We start from the raw sequence: 17,408 nt of genomic DNA, 5'->3' as shown, positions 1-17,408 counted from the left end.
CTCAGCCACATGGCAAGGACAGTTCAACGGGAGCTACGACAGACAAAAATGGGGCAAGTATTACTCAGGGCTCAGCTGTAAAAAACAAAAACAAAAAAACAAAACCACAAAATAAAGTTTTTATTTGTCTAGTTTTATAATTTCCTTTAAAGGGTTTCCCCCTTGTGTGTGTGTATACACACACACACACACACACACACACACACACACACACACATATATCTATATGTATATATAGATGAGTATATAAAGGAGAAACAAAATGACAATTCAAAAAAAATCTTTTAATAAAAATTACTCATAAAAATCCTAATAAATTTCAAAGAACAAGATATTTCTTAGTACATTTATAAAAGAACATTTGGTCCTTTTACAAAAAGCTCCCTCTTAATTTAAATACATTTCTTATTTACAGATTAAACATAAAATATCATCTATAGTTGCAAAGCATATTGCACATTACAGAGAGAGAAGCACGTGTGTATCTCAATTGGTTTTCCCAGAGTTTCCAACTCCAGATTTTTGTGTAAAAACAGATTTACCTTTCTTGTGCATAATAAATAAAAATGCAGCTTGTGTTTTGCTCTTTAAAACTAAAACAAAATACCTTTAAAAAATATTATTTCTCTGCCTCTCAGAAAGAGGGAAAGGGGTATAGTGAATCAGGAAGGTCCACAGGTACTTTTTCCCGGATTCACATCCAAACTCCAGCAGAACAGAACCCTGAGCCCTGCCACACCTGGGACACACCCAGCCAGCCCACCTTCCCTCTTTCACAAGGGTCCCTGCCCTGCAGGGAAGAGGCACTAGAGAAGGAGCTGGATGTCTGGGAATGGAAAAGGAAAGACCAAGGTTTTCTTCAGAAGTCCCTGTTCAGGTACTCTGGTTAGAGCAATCACCAGCATTAGATTTGAAAGTGTCAAAAGAGAAAGACCTCTGGAGCCCTACAGAGAGAAGAAAAGGATGTCTGATGTTCAGTCCACAAGATCCAAAGCAAAGAATTACAGTCTGCAATCATTCAAAAAATTGAGCTAAGGAAATGGCTAAGAGGGTATTTTTCTTTGGTGGGGGAGGGGAGAGACGGAAGGGGAGCCACATTCAAGCTCTCGGGTTACACACAGAGCCTCCTCTAAAATTCACCTGCACAGACACCACCCTGGTGCAGAAACACACAATGACTTTAGTGACATGTGCCTGCCCCCCGATCCAGGACAAAGAACCTGGGATAAGGAGACACAGACTAAATTCAGGTAGAAGAGCTAGAACAAACTGCAGGAAAGCACATGAACATAGAAGCTGGTTCCTCACAAAGGCCAGCAGAGCTGGAAGCCAGCCAACACTTCCTCTGTCACCTACTATTCTGGAAAAGGAGCTCCTGAGTCACATCACTGAAAGCAGCAAAGCCCGCCCTGTACCAACTGAGAACCCCGTGGCCTGGCCTAACAGGGCAGCTTTCTGGAAGAGTTTTGCAAAACTGTATACCTCGTGTTGACCAGACTCCAGACACTAACTAACTACCCAGGGGAACTTGAGGACAGTGTGGGCTCACAGCTGTTCCAAAGGATGACATCACAATCAGGGCAGTCCTGGGGCAAAGCATGAAGCCCAGGAATCTCTTTAGCACTCCCCTCCTTGGCCCTCCCCCACCAGGTATCCTGCAACACAGAACAAAAGAAAACAGCAAAAGCCCTGCAAGATATAACACAGTTGTTGACATTCTGATTTCCAGAAAGAAAACAAGCTTTGAACTTGGCCTCGTTTCATGATTGGCACTAGACAGTATCCTGCCTCTAGCCCTACAGATCCCGGGCAGCCTCCAACTTTAGACGGGGTAGTCTGGAAGGTCAACCACCAGGATTAGTGTGCAGTAATGCCTTCAGCCTCAGTCTCACCAACTGGTACACATCAATGCCCAGCAATCAAGGGGGTTTAAGACTTCATACAAAACAGACCTTAGGCCAGCCTATGGCCCCTGGCGTGCGTTAGTGGCCCTGCGGCACAGGTCCCTACTCCTGAGCATAAGAGGGATGGAATGCCAGAGCGGGAGACATGTTAAGGTCCCAGATGAGAAGATGGTGTTGGAATGCTACACATCGATGTTGTCCCAGAAGCTGGAGAGGGAACCCAGCAGGGCCACAAGAGAGAGAACTGTTGCCCTGAGACCCAATTTCTTCCCTGACATACCCTATCCTCCTAAAAGGGACACTTATAGTCCTGACTCGGTATGCCTGGAGAAAAGGTCCAGGGACGCTGTGCCTGTGTGCACGTGGGTATGTCAAATGGAACATTCTGATTTAACCAAGACAAGAACACCTAAAATATGTAGTGTTCTCAAAGAATGTGTTCTGTTCAGGAGATGACACACATGGTTGATAAAGAGAATGCTTCTGAAATGAAGAGCAAAGGTAAAATAGAACATATGACTTTGTTTATAACAATTTGCATAGTAAATATTTAAAAAGACAAGAGGTGAAAATCCCTTTTTCAAAACTCTCTAAGAACTGAATTCTATAACTATTTTTAAAAAAGAAAAAACAAAACAAAACAGTAACACTGAAATTTTCCAAGAAGGAATAAAACTTCTCCCTTTGATTGGTATACAATGGCTCAGACCACATTTCTGGTTTTAAGAAGATGAAGAGGAAATCATTTGAAGTGTGCAAGGAGAGACAGATAAGCATGGTAAGGCTGTGCAAGCAATGACAGGTGAGACCGGAGGTTCTTAGAAGACTTCTACCCTTTGTATCAGGACTCATTTCAACCTCAGACGTTCTATGGAAGCCAGGCTAAGGGTTCACGTCCACCTCTGCTCTGGAGGAGCCTTCAGCCTCAGTTCAAACAGAGATACTCTGTTCTGGCTAAGAAAATAACAACAAAGAAAGAAGGCAATGTGGCGTAACTTCCTCCTAATGTAGGTTTGCTTAAAGTATCAGGCTGAAAGGCAAGGACTGGCCAAGAATTTTCCAGAATCTTACTGATATTCATCCCTTCCCCCTTTTCACTGTGGTCCCACCCTGTGACAACCCAAAACAAAGCTGCTAAAACCAGAGCAGCAGCTGTGACAAGCAGCAGCCCCAACCAAAATCCTATAAGGCACTAAGCTAAAGCCTGTAGTACAGAAAAACAGCTCAGGGATGCCAGAGAGTCATCTGATCATTTCTTTCTCCCTGACTTAGCTAATTGGCACTGGACAGAGAAAACAAAAACAAAACAAAATTCTAACCCAAACATGGTCAGAATTGAGAATCCTTGGTTAGTAGGTAGGAGAAAGATGGAAGCTCAGACATTCTTGGGTATTTTTCTCTCCCTAAAAGGCACCTGGTTCTGGCACTATGGGAGTTCCTCAGTTAAGTTCAAATTAAATGTAATATACCATCCAAAAGATCTAGTTGTGTGACAACTTAAAAGACTGCCTTTTGAAATCCAGATAAAAGTTATTCATAAGCAATTAACTTGTAACACTGTGACAATTATGTGGGGTGCAAATGAAAAACAGTATGATTTCCCCCACTGTGATCCAAAATCATGGGTGGAAGGAGAGCCTATCATCTAATGAGAGAGAAAGATAACAAAATGCATTAAATAGGGATGAACCTCGGGCCCTTTACACGGAAATTTCGTTCACAGTCCTCTAACAGAGAGGTAGCAATACTGCAGTCACAGCAAGTGCTGGAGACTGGAACACACTTGTTGGATTCCAAAGTGGGAAGCCATGCAAGTCCATCCAAAGATGCCCCATCCACACTGTGCTTATAAAATCAGCATGTCCTAGGAGGCCAACGTCTACGCACCTTCTTACTTCAAATTTTACCATTAAGAAAGCAGGACATTTTATTGAACAGAAGAGAAACTACTGTATGCAAGACTCTGCTAGACGTGTGTGAGGAGTTGGACAGAAATCCCTACACCCTCACAGATGGCCCGACTTCCACCCTTTTCCACTTCAGACTGGATCTCTGCACAGTGTGGTTTCAGCTGCTTCCATCCAATTTCAGATGAGGCCACACAGAGGAAAGTAGATCATATCAAGCCAACCATTTGGTCGATCTGCCGCATGTAGATGCTCTTTAAGGGCAGCGAGTATCTCCTCTCGTCAGGAACACGATTGCACTAGAAAGAAAAAAAGCCCAGGGGAAAAATGTACTCTGAGTTAAAAATCCAAGTATTACTCGCTAAGAGAATACACTGCGGTTTCTCCACCCGGCACTGCAGGAGGCTCAGCAGCATCCCTGGCCTCTCCCGCTAGGTGCCCCCTCCCTCCACTCCCCTAGTCGTGACAACCAAGATTGCCTCCACACATTGCTCAATGTTCTGTGAGGAGGAAACCACCCCCAGCTGAGGACCACTGACGTCATTCAATACCTTCATTTCAGGTGAAGAAATGCAGACCCAGGGAGGCTATTCACCCAAGATATTCACCCAACGGGAGAGTAACCAGGACGAAAAACTCATCCCTTGGGTCCTTATCTTAGTCCCCCCAGAATTTCAGAAACACCTGAGCTATCTGAAAATACAGCTGGCTGGGGCACCTGGGTGGCTCAGTCGGTTAAGCATCTGCCTTTGGCCCAGGTAGTGATTCCCAGAGTCTGGGATCGAGCCCCACGTCCGACTCCCTGCTCAGCGGGGAGCCTGCTTCTCCCTCTTCCTCTGCCCTTCCCCCACTTGTGCCTCTCTGTCTCTCCCTCACTCAAATAAATAAAGAAAAATCTTAAAAAAAAAAAAAAGAATCAAAGTATATCTGGACTTTGAACAATGGAGGGGTTGGTGCAGTTGAAAGCCCACACACAGCTTGTGACTCCCTCAGAGCTACTGACGGCCTACTGCTGACTGGAAGCCGTACCAAGAACATGAACAGTCGGTTAACTTGAATTTTGTATGCTGCATGTATTAGACAATATATTCTTACAATAGAGTCGGTTAGAGAGAATAGTGTTATTAAGAAAATCATAAGGAAGAGAAAACGCATTTACAGGACTCCAATGTCTTCATCAAAAAACACCTGCATGCAGATCAGACCTGCATTGCTCAGTGTCAACTGTACTGTGGTTTTTCCTGAGTTTAGAGTTCTTCCCATCCACAGCTAAAACCTAAATGCTTCACAGAACTTTCTTGTTTTAAGGAAAAGCCCCTTTCCCCCGCTCAAAGGAGATGCAAGTTTGAGAACCACAAGTGTTTATCCGCCAACAGTTTCCACATACACTCGTGACTACACTCGTGACACGCTTGCCCCCAAAGAAACAGGTTCCCACTGCTCAGCCCCACTACTGAACTCACTAGGCCCCGCTCCTCCTCCTCATGAGATCAAGTCCAACAGGTCCTTCAGCTCATCCCAAACGCTGCCCAGCCATGCACTTGGAGGTCTGGTCCTGCTGCCTGAACAGCCCTTCCTGGAAGCTCCCCCCATCACTCACAGATCTTCTGAAAAGCCACCTCTGCAATGAAGCCCTCGGTATTCTCCAGGGCAGATCAGCTATGCCCTCCTCTGTGCTTAGGCAGCTCTTCAGGCAGCACCACACTGCCGAACACCCCAGGAGGAGCTGGTCTCCCCACGAGACCCCTTGGATGGACCCACATCACCAGAGCCAGGCACAGGATCGGGTCTAAGAGGAGTGTCTCCTTGCAGTCCGGCTCCTGGCTCCAACATATGACCAGAGGCTCTCTGTGCCTCCCTTTCTCCACACGTAAAATGAGACCAAAGGCACCTACCCTCCTGGGGCCTCTGTGAGAGACTGACGCATATGACCGGTTGGAAAAGGGGCCTGGGCTATGGAAGGCATTATACACAACTGTTATTACTCTTTCTTTACCCCTCTGTTCCTTCCCTTTCCTTCTCAGTTAGGCTGTGTTCACCTAGTCTACACTGCATGGCCTTATGGAGATTTGGGGGACTGAATTCTGCTCTGGTCTGTCAACGTAGTTCACAGACTTGACGATAAAGACCGTCAATGGGACACTGAAGGCCAAGTACTGAAGCACAGCCCGGGACCAAGGGGTGTGTCCCCTAACCAAGGCAGTTTGGAAGGAGGTGGTAGGAATCTTGACAACAGAGGCTTTTTCTGAGCAGAGAGGTGCCATCCAATGCATGTGGGATAACCCAGTTTGATATTTCAATTGACACAGGGTCTCCTTCCCCATTCTCACTTCCAAACCATCCTGACTCAAATCAATCCAACTACCTAGGACTCCTACCAGAAACTCCAGGACTTGTTTCCAAATCTTTCCCAGATTATCAGGGATTATCAGGATGGTTGAGACCTGCTCAGTGAAACCCTGCTTTAAAGGAAACCGAGTTCTTCTGCACTTCCAAGAGCATTTCATTAAAAAATCTCAATGACTGATGACTGCTCTTTCTCCCTCTCCTGCTGGTGGGTGATTTGGCTAGATCTCTTCCATCTGTCCGTCCAGATCCACTCTCTGCCCTCCCCCATCCTTCTCTGGCCCCAGGGGTGAACTTAATAGATCATACCAAAAGGTCTCTGTGGCCTCTGACTTCTGGGAAGCATCGCCAATGAGAAGCTCCCACGAAGAAGAGGGCAGAAAGATGGCTAAATCTTTACTCTGCTGCTCCCCTCTTGCAAGCTCACAGGAGCCAGCTCAGAACAAGGCTTCTGCCAGGAACCCCCCACCCCCACATGCCTCTGCCCACCCATGTTCCTGTGACCACGAGCTGCTGCAGTGAGGATGGACAGTGGCGCTGCTCCCGTGGGTCCCCACACCCTGACGATATCCACGTCAATGGTCTTTTGTGAACCTCTTCTCCAGTGGTGTAGTCTAAGTGTGCCACTGATTTTCTGGCAGGAACTCTGGATGACAAGTTTGCTTTATTTTTCTCCTCCTCCACATGCCAACCCCCCCCCCCCCCTGGAGAAAGCAACTTACGTTGGAGCTGGAGTTGATGACTTTTAACTCGGGTGACTTAGGCCTGTGCACAGACTTCCCTTCTTGGTCCTGCCCTCCGTCTTCAGAAAAGAATTCCTTCCAGGGTGATTCCCGCAGATGTTTATCCACAGATACAATGTGTCCCTCAGTTGTAAACATGTATTTGGTTCCAGACTTGTGGACTGGATTCTCCTCATCAAATAGCTAGTGGGGAAAAAAAAAAAAGAACATAAAAGGAAAGGAAATAAAAATTATAAAATTAAAGGAAAAAAAAATAAAAAAGATACAACTGGTAGGTCGAGCAAATTTGGAACAAACTCGGTCAAATGTATCCCAGACTACTCAGGGAGTAGAATTTGCCAGGTCCTCAAGCTTTTGAGTGACTAATGGGTGAAAAGGTGATTCCCAACTCTGGCTGCAAACCAGAACCACCGGTTTCATTTAAATCCAAGTACCTGAGTTTCCCCGACCCCATCTCACCCGCTCAGACCTAAAGACTCAGAAATCCCAGGGCTGAGACCCAAACTTGCTACTAAAGCTCTCTAGATGACCCCATGTGCTCCCCTGAGAGTTCTGGCACTAGAGTTCTAGAACTACCCCACTTCACACATGCAGGCCCCACGTTATAAAATGCTGGAAGAGAGGAAGCAGATCCTTCATCCTTCTCCACATCCCAGGGCCTGGCACAGAGCAGACACCTGTGCCACCATCCCACTGATTCCTGTCAGGACACAGGTCAGGCTCCGAGGACAGAGGGCAGTGCTTTCCTTCAACAGGAGGAATGTGGCAGGAGCATCCAGAAAGAACACCTAACTGAATATAGGACAGGTCAGTGGGGGAGAAGGCAGGTGTCTAGTAAATGTTAAATGAGTGAACATTTAAAACAGAAATCTTGTGATGGAAGAAACCTCAGTCACCTGAAGTACTGTACAGATGAGGAAAAACAAGACTTGGCATACCTTGTCTGTGTTTCCACAGCTAACTGGGGAAGAATGTGGTAGGCCTGCGTTTTCTGGCCCCAGACCCTATGTTCTTTCCTCTAGAACTGCCTAGAAGGTCTCCTTCATTTGCTCTAGAATTCACCCTGCGATCATCCCAGGCACCAAGGGCTGCTGAACGGGACGTATGCAGGACTCCTGACAGCCTGCAGTGTCCAGCCTGCACACCCCTCCCCACCACCAAAGCACTGAGAGGGAGGCCTAGGCCCCCACAGGGATCTGACAGCAGGCCAGCCACCTTCCCGTGGGCATGCCTCCCCTGCAGTCTCCTGTGAAGTCACACCACTTCACACTGGGGATTCCAAACCCTGGCTTTACAGAAGCACAAGCCACTTGCCAGAATTACAGACTCTTGAGCCCATTTCTGAAGATCTGGTTCAAGAGGGCTGTAATTTTAACAAGGGCCCTAGGGTGATTCTGATCCAGCTGGCCCCCGGACCTGAGAACTGGGGACCTCAATAACAGCCTGTCACTACTGCTATCCTCCCTTTGAGTCTCAGCCTCCACCCTGCTTTCCCAGGAGGAAGCCCTGCCCCTCTGCGCCTTGAGGAAGCATCCTGCTGTACACAGCCATGTGGAGTACGGCCGCACAGAGGGTGGGCGAGTAGCTGTGTGCACACGCCACAGAGACCGGGTGTGCACACTGCAGAGCAGGGGAGCGTAGCTGCGCGCACACGCCACAGAGACCGGGTGTGCACGCTGCAGAGCAGGGGAGCGGAAAGAGCACTGCAGCAGTCAAGACCAGGACTGAAGCCTCAGCTCTGCCCTACAGTCACCCCGAAAACCCAGGCAAGTCACCTGACATCTCCATGTAGACAGCAGCTCCCAGAAGGGGAAGAACAAATGTTGACAAATGATCCCTTCAAGGTTTCCTCTAGCGCCCACGACTCTGTCTCTCTCCACACACCTGAGAGCCCAATGGGCTGGGGTCTCGGCCCAACTCACAAGCATCAGAAGATGCAGGAGTTGAAAACACTGCTCTCTTACTCAGAGACACCTTCCCCGACCACCACAACTCATGTGCACGGCTCCTCTAGGAACCATGACCAGGACTTCATACCAGTTGTAATCCAAAGTTCCTTTGTTTACTTATCGATGCCTCCCCAACAATGTTAGAAACCACCACAGACGACAGCACTACGCTCTTGTTTTGAGAGCACTGCGTCCCTGGGCCAGCACATGTCCAGCACAGAGCCGTGCCTGGGGAATACATGCTAGATGGAAACCAAATGAATGCACGCTCTGAGCACTAATAAACGTTTCTTGGGTTAACCTTCGAACACACATACCAGATACAAGTATTTACAGGTCTCACTGAGAAAGAAGCTCTCCATCCGGTCCTCTTTGGATTTGTCTATGACGTGATGCAACGTTGCATAACCACACCTATAAAACAAGTTTCCAGTTAGTCCTGTCTCTGCTCCTTCCTATCTGCTTACTAATTTAAGAAATGGAAATAGTCTATTAATAGAATAATCACCAAATTACCAAATGCTATATGAAAAACAAATTAGGTTAGGTTTAAGAGCTATCCTTTTTCAGCCTAGACTATTTGCAAATTTATGAAAAAGCTGTTTGGCTGCTACATCAACAGGTTAGTTATACGGGAAAGGGAAAGAAGGGGGCGCTGGTGCAGGATATTTGCCAAGTACTTAATATGACACCAAGAAAATGACTGGCAACGAATTCAGAACTAATTGAAATTTTCTGTCCTAGTATCTGTAGAATTGACTTAACATTGGCTAGCCTAAAATACTATTTTGTAAGAAAAAAGATATACTGCTAGGCGAAAAAAAGTCACAAAATTGAAATATATATGTATAAATGCATATTATATATAAAATATATGAAAATGATCATAAGTATATAAACTTAAATGTTGACTATTGATTGTGGTTCTCTACACATGGAGATTACAATGATAATACTCTACCTCCATACTTCTTCTGTATTCCCTAAACTTTCTAGTACATGTATTATTTGTACAACTAGGAAAAATAAGTGACTTAAAAAGGACATACACAATCTGCTGGAACCTTAGAGGAAAAAAAAGGTGAAAAAAAAAGCAATTCCCACTATAACGGACAGTCCTGTTACACAAAAAGTAAGCAATTTCCCTACAGAATTAACATTAATGATCTGTTCTATAAATTAAAGTGCAAAATAGAGTACTTCCCCGGAACAACTGAAAATAAATCAAAAGTGGCCAACAGAAAAAGGAAGGAACTTAGAAAACTAACTTGACTTTTGTGTACTTTTCCAGACTCTGCAGAATATCCATTCCTACATGGAGGTAGAAGGGATTCTTGGTTGCCTAGAGAGAACATGAGAGAATGTGATCCAGCAAGGGCCTGGAAAACATGCCATCAACACACATCACGGTGACACAGGACTCTCCCGAGGAGGTGAGTCATTGGCCAAAGGCAGGCACAACGCCCAGCTCACGTTACCTTGAAGGGTTACAAATGGTAAAGAACAACGGTGTTCCGTCAGTTCCTGTCAAAGTACCTGTACCACCTGTTTAACCGTGACCAGGGCTGAGACAATCCGTAGAACAACATTGTGCTCTGGCTCTCTTGATCCCCACCATGATCCAAAATGAAATAATGCCTCACTGATGGTACCACATGCGAGAACAAATCTCGTTTCTCTCTTGCCTCAGAACTCTCTAGAAACTCAAGATGCAGACCCAAGGATGCAAGACTTGGCCCCCATTCCACTTACAGCCTTTTGAGTTAAAGCAAAGAGGAACAGGAAGATTTTCAAACAGGAGGCCCCCACACTTTGCTCTCCAACTGCCCTACGAACTCAGCCCTCGGGGTTGCTTGCTCAGCTGTCACACGCTCTTGCATGGATTCACTAGGACACCAATTCTCTGACAAGACGAGACCGGTACCCCACCAACAGTTTAAAAGCTGGGGGTCATCCTGAATTCCCAACTAGTGCCCGCCTGCAGCAGCCAATGCCAGCTCCTGTGTCTGAGGGTAGCGGGCTGTGTGGGCAGAGAGCACAGGGTGTGGCATCCGAAGGCAGAGATGGGAAGCCCAAGGGTTCTCCCACTTCTAAGAAAATAGTCAGTGGGAGGAAGAAGCTGAAAATAGGAAAGAAGAAGTGACCGAAATGGAAAGGTACAAACGCAAAGGCAACGGACTTAAGCTTAAGAGGAGGGCTCAGGCAGCACCAGCCATGGAGCCCGGAGCGCGGAGCCAGGCTATCCACACAGCTCGAAGAAGCAAACGCGGAGGCTATCTATGACCTCTTCCGAGAGGTTATCTCAAACTCAGGAAGTTTCTCTTTACACGTGAGGCCTAGGACCCGTTGGACCCTTTTTCATCTAGAAGCAAATGGCATGATTCAGTGTTAATTTTTTCTTTACTAAATCGAAACCACAATACTAAGCCTACTATGAGGACGCCTAACAATAAGCATCTTCTTGTGCGGGCCTGCCCCCTGCAGGCGTCTGTCTCAGGTCCACCGAGGTACACTGAAGGCCGGCTTTGCACAAAGCTGCTGTATCTGTGAATGGGTGTAGGCTCTCCGTGTGAATGGATGGCACGCCCAGAGGTATAAATATCTGCCTTCGACGGCGGGGGAGGCTTCACAGCTAAAGCAGCAATCCCTCTGGCATTATATTCCATGCAAAAATGAACACTATACATTTTTTTTAAAGCGTTAAACAAAAACAGACATTCAGATGAATCCCAGATGATTTCCTTTACCCAGAAAAGGAATTCCTTTGGTCTGAATAATGATTACACAGATCAGGGTTCCACAGGGCATGAGGAGAGGGCCATATATCAAAAAAGAGTTCTTTGGCCAAATAAATCTAGAGAACATGGAGTACTAAGTCTTCTTTCATGTTTAAGGATATGAGAGAAAGGCCTATGGTCCAGGCAGAATGGGCTTTGCGGAAGGTAAGGTTCAACAACTCCATGTGTGACTGTAGACACTTCTCTGTCCTGTGGAACCAGGAATCACACTCAGTACCAACCAACCTATGGTTAGGCGGCCCCCATATCGGAGTCAATGGGAAACCCCACAGTTCTATACCCATCAGCCAGTGTCCACTAAACACCAACTGCTACAGGTCCTGCTGGCATTTAAATACAGAATCCAGTACCTGGTAGAGAAGATACGTAGACTCCACTAACTCGGGTCTCAGTGGGTAGAAGAGCACATCGGGGGCCTGGAGCTGCCAGTTGTACCTCTCAGGGAGGGCCCCGTAGCGTTTCCAGATGGCGTAGTAAAAGGCATGGAGGCAGATGGCATCTTCCACATCTCCTATCAGAACCTAAGAAGAAGACGCTTTTCTCAAGTGGCAACACGTGACACAAAGGCCCTGGGCTCTCCCTCTGTCCCCCAGTTCTTATCCAACCTGGCTGGAGACAAAACCAACCCAAAAGTAGCAACCCAGAAAAAAGGATGCCCTCCCTAACAGACCATCCATGCCAAACCTGTGCCAACTGCATAGGACAAGAGGTTAACTGTACTTGGGAGCCAAGAATAAACAATAAGAGACAGATGATCCAAAAATCACATATGGTTACTTTCAGCCTTGGTTTTGCACTTATTTAGTCTGGCTCTGTTCAGGATCGGGAGGACTCATCTCACAAAAAGAATAATCAAGACATACTGCGTGGCTACCCTCCCAAATCCGGACGAGCCTGGGAATGCTCTGGTATCATAACAGAGAACAGAACCACAGAAACCCTTGACAATGATCGCATTCTCCCGGCAAACACGGTGCTGAGTACCTGCAGTCCGGGGAAGAAGGCCTGCAGAGAGTCGATCCAAGTGTTCATCAGCTGCCCGCTGAACATGTTCACGTTCACATATAGCGGCGGGTCTCCTTCTCCTTCGTTACAGGCTTCCCGACTAACAGGCCAAGCAGAGCGGGCAGAGGTGAGGGGGAAGATCACTGACAGCCCTCCAGCCCTACTCCTCCCGCAGCCCCTGCTGCTTTAACCTCAGTGGCATCCACATGAATATTTTCTCCTGACTCATTCTTTTCAACCTTTGAAGAAAAACTGCCTCTACCTGTGGACACCAGACTCTAGCAAAAGGTAAAAGAGAATAAAAGTTCTGACTTAGCCATTGTAACTGATCAGGGATTTCACTATGTTTTGCGGAAAGCACTTGGACACTCCGGCTTATGAATATTGCCACATAATGTATCTAGCAGAGTCTTTGCTGGATTTGACCTGAGTGGAAAATCCTGGTTACTTCTACATTTAAAAAAAAAAAAAAAAAAAAAAAAAAGAAGTCTCTTCTCTAATAAGGTTCTACACCAGGAGCCTGAAGGAATCCATCAGGATGCTTGGGGATTATAGGTTGGAACTTTAAAAAGCAAAAATGGGGATGCCTGGATGGCTCAGTCGGTTAAGGGTCTGCCTTTGGCTCAGGTCATGATTCCAGGGTCCTGGGATCCAGCCCCGCACTGGGCTCCTTGCTCAGCTTCTCCCTCTCACTCTGCCGCTCCCCATGCTTGAGCTCTCTCACTCCGTCAAATAAATAAACAAATCTTAAAAATAAAATAAATAAATAAATAAAAAGCAAAAATGACTGAACCCTGCCCAAATGGCCTCCTACTGAAACATAGCACTCACAAAAGGGGTTCCTACAACAGCTAACCTAGAAATGGGTCCAAGAAAATCCCAACAAGCAGAAACTCGGTAGCTACCACCTGCATTAGATATTTAATATACAAAAGCATACAAAGAAAGACCTAAGGAAGTGAGAGGACATGGGGTTAGAAGCCACTGTAGCTTTCAATGGCACTTCTCTCCTGCCCTCCTGATTGTATAATTGGGTAGTAGCAAATTATGCTCTTTTAAACAATGGGGGTGGGGGGTGTGTGTTAATTGTCCTTTCTCTCATTAGCTATAAAGACCAATCCAAACAATTCTTTGGCAAGTAAAAGAACCAAAATAAACTCAGTAATGGTCCTGTATTACAGCTCTATCTGCCATTAAAGCCACAGTGAAACACAGGTACATGTCATTCCTCATGGCAGCCAGTCTCCCCCACGGCCGCCAGAGATCCTGGACTCTGGGCAGTCACAGAGGGCATGAACCGTACAGCCCACTCCCATACCGTACCACAGCCCGTGTGTGGGACCTGCAGACCTGGACAGAAGTGTTGGTTTGTCAATCCACACTTTGGTCATGAAAGCACCCTTTTGGCCTCTCTTTCTATCCCTCTTGTATCAGTCACTCTGGGGGAAGCCAGCTGCCATGACCTGCCTACAAAGACGTCCACATGGCAAGCAACTGAAGCCTGCTGACCACCACAGGAGTGAGCCAAGAATTGGGTCCTCTGGCCCCGACCGAGCCTTGACACGGCTGTAGACCCTGCCAATAGCCTGGTGACACCCTTGTGAGACCCTAGGTCCACTCAGCGGCTCCTGGCTTCCTGACCTTCAGAAACTGTGGGAGATACTATTTGTTGTCTTAAGCCATTAAGTGCTGGGGTAATTTGCTATGCCCCAGTAAAGGATAATACAGCTCTTCACCCCCAAGTATCTGCCCTAGAACTAGGAAGTGGGAAGATGAGTGCAGACACCACAGGACGCTGTGGATTCAGGCTGAGAACACACCCTACTTGTTTTACGGGGCAAGAGAGGAGACACACCCTCTTCTTAAGTAGTTCTGAATACTCCTGTACGCAGCATTAAACATCTCGAGGTCTTCCTTTTCTCCAAAGAGAATGTAAGATTTCAAGAGGTATTCATAGAAGGAGTCCAGGCCAGCGCCCAAGCCGCTCTGCTTTCCAACCCAGCGGCCCGTCTGAATGTTCACCACATTGCCTGCAAAAACAAACAAAGCCCTTGGGGCTTGGCCCCAGGTGTCTGGGGACAGCTCCTCCTCCAGGGTGCCCTCAAGTCTGCCCCACCACCCGACCCGCACCCTGGGCCTTGGCAGAAAAGACGGAATGAACGTCTGGCTCTCACATTATTATCAGTCCCATCAGTGGTAGACAGCCAGGAAATCTTTCTCAATACATGGTGTTTAAACACTGGGAACAAAACTGGGGAAAACACTTGAGGCAAGAGAAAAGTATATTTGTCATTTTGCCTTTCCAGATTAACAGTGCATTTCAAATGCCAAAGGAGTACTCAAACCTTTGACTTTGTAATGCCATTCCTGGCAACTTATCCTTAATGAAAAAAGTGTTTTTTAAGAAAAAGTATCGTGTCATTCATCAAGAATTATGAACTGTATGATTTATATTATCTGTAAAATAGGGGAGGGGGAAAGAAATAATCCAAGTGTCCAACACTAGAAGAGTTAATTAATGGACTCTATGTAGATTTTAAATATGGTAGTTATGAAAACAAGGTAACAACTTGGAAAACCTGAACTGCCTAATATAAGGCAGAATAAAAATGCTTATTCATAAGTTGAAGGTATAAACATTGCACATGCAGACTGAAAGGACCAATGGGAAATTTAAAAGGTAACAATTTATGGTGATACTAGCAAACCATTTGGTGGTGGAGTGGCAATTTGAGCAACTTGTTTATTTCTACCATTGCTGCTAAACACAACAAATACATACATACATTTAATAACTTAAGGAATAACCAAAAATCACATTATAGACGCCTGGCTGGCTCAGTCGGTAGAGTATGCAACTCTTGAGCTCAGGGTCACAAGTTCAAGTCACAAGCTGGGCACAGAGTTTACTTAAAAAAAAAAAAAATTAATTTTAAAATGCAATGATACTCTAGGACAACTAATCAAGGTACTTTTCAACAACAAAAAAAAAGTTTTCTGGGGCACCTGGGTGGCTCAGTTGGTTAAGCATCTGCCTTTGGCTCAGGTCATGCTCCTGGGGTCCTGGGATGGAGGCCCACTCAGCTCCCTGCTCAACAGGGAGTCTGCTTCTCCCTTTCCCTCTGCCCTTCCGCTTTGCTCATGCTCTTGGCTCTCTCTCTCTCAACTGAATAAATTTAAAAAAAATTTTTTTTTTAAATTTTTCTCAGTAAGACAATTTAAAACAGTATCTTCAGTGAGCAAAAACCTAGTACTTATTAAAGATGGATGATGAGTACACAGGGATTCATTATTCATTATACTTTCTCCCTACTTCTGCAGATTTGAAATGTTGCATAATAATTTTTAATAACATCCTCACCAAACATTCTCAAGAGGAAAAAAATATCCCACCTAATATAGGTTTAATCTGGCCTTTCAACCTACTACCACATGCCTAGACTTTTTTAAAAGAAAAAGCCACTCTACCAGTAACTCCAAATGCCTATATTGAGAGCCTTATATTGAAACAATATAATCTGCTTCAGAGGCAATTCTTTTTATAGCATTTCCATTAATAATTATTTTCAAACGGAACATGCCCAGGGATTCAAATCAAAAGGGAACCCTCAAACAGCAAAAACATTATTCCTTCCTATCAAACATTACAGCCTCACTCTAAGGAGACAGTCCTACAGAGAAATTGGACAAGGCAGACATGAAGCGCCATTCTCTCTGAGGTGTCCACTGTCAGGTTCAGCGGCACAGACAGAAGGAGTGGAGAGCGGGGAGAGCCCCAGAGAAGAGGAAAGGAAAGGGGGCCAGATGTACCCAGTCCCAATGGCCTGAGAAGGTGCCACCACACCTAATAATCCCGTATCATTGCTCCGCAGGTTCCAAAGGGCTTTCACAGCACGTCTGGCCACCCACTCAAATGTAGAATCCCCCAGGAGTCGGCTCAGAATCCCAAATTCCACCAGAAGGGAACCGGCACCTGCTGTACACGTCTCATTATTGCTGTCAGGAGGAACGCCTGTCTTTAGATTCACCTGGGGACAGGAAGAGACAAAGGATTTGGGGCAAGACTTGTGAGGAACCCTCAGGGCTAGAAGGCCAAGTCACAGCCACTAGCCTCAACTACTGAACCAAACTTACTGCAGTGTGACTCAGCTCACAGCCTTCCATGTCACACCTGAGATAGATATAGGAGTTAAGCTTCAAAGACACAAGACAATCAGACCACAGCCTTCTTTTAATAAGAGCGAGTCTTAGGGGAATGGTTACAATACCATGCACTAACCCACTTCGTTCCAGCACCAGGCTCTGGCATCAGAAACAAAGGCCAGCTGTGGAATTCCCTTATCAATGTTAAGTGAGGTACTAGGAACCCAACTCTGCTCAGTGAACATAAACAAATCACAGACTGGCAGACAAGGAAGACAGGAAGAAGGTGACAGCCGGTTTCATCACTGAGGCTCTGTGGGCTGGCAACTCTCTGCTGGTTACCTAAAAGGCTGACTCAATTCCCAAGGGAGTTCTGAGCTCAGCAAATCCAGAGCCACAAAGATATAATTGCATTCCAGATCTTGCATTTAAATCAGCAGCTCACTGGCTGGGCTGGGCAGGCTTTTATTTGAAAGATCCATGTAAAGCACTCCCAAGAACATTCGCCAGGATCCAACAGTACACATATGAGGGTCTTCGGGGGAAGGTACTTGAGTCAGAAATAAGACAAAATTCCCCACCCTAGAGGATATAAATGGCACATGCAGAAGAA

At 46.1% G+C, this 17,408-nt stretch overlaps 1 protein-coding gene across 1 annotated transcript in view; it reads right to left on the bottom strand.

Annotated features, from left to right (window-relative positions):
- Positions 1-265: 265 nt before the first annotated feature.
- EDEM1 (ER degradation enhancing alpha-mannosidase like protein 1) overlaps positions 266-17,408 on the bottom strand; it is a 28,688-nt gene continuing 11,545 nt past the window's right edge. Inside the window, exons 5-12 of the mRNA XM_059390205.1 lie at positions 16,497-16,680; positions 14,508-14,682; positions 12,632-12,752; positions 11,998-12,168; positions 10,118-10,191; positions 9,167-9,263; positions 6,880-7,083; positions 266-4,110 (exon numbers count right to left, since the gene is read on the bottom strand). Of these exons, the coding sequence (XP_059246188.1) occupies positions 4,021-4,110; positions 6,880-7,083; positions 9,167-9,263; positions 10,118-10,191; positions 11,998-12,168; positions 12,632-12,752; positions 14,508-14,682; positions 16,497-16,680 (1,116 nt within the window). The 3' untranslated portion in view covers positions 266-4,020. The remainder of the gene's footprint in view (positions 4,111-6,879; positions 7,084-9,166; positions 9,264-10,117; positions 10,192-11,997; positions 12,169-12,631; positions 12,753-14,507; positions 14,683-16,496; positions 16,681-17,408) is intronic.

Source organism: Mustela nigripes, chromosome 2, assembly GCF_022355385.1.
Source record: "Mustela nigripes isolate SB6536 chromosome 2, MUSNIG.SB6536, whole genome shotgun sequence".
Lineage (NCBI taxonomy): Eukaryota > Metazoa > Chordata > Mammalia > Carnivora > Mustelidae > Mustela > Mustela nigripes.
Note: the sequence above shows the minus strand (reverse complement) of the source record. Positions and strands in the feature narration are given on the sequence as shown.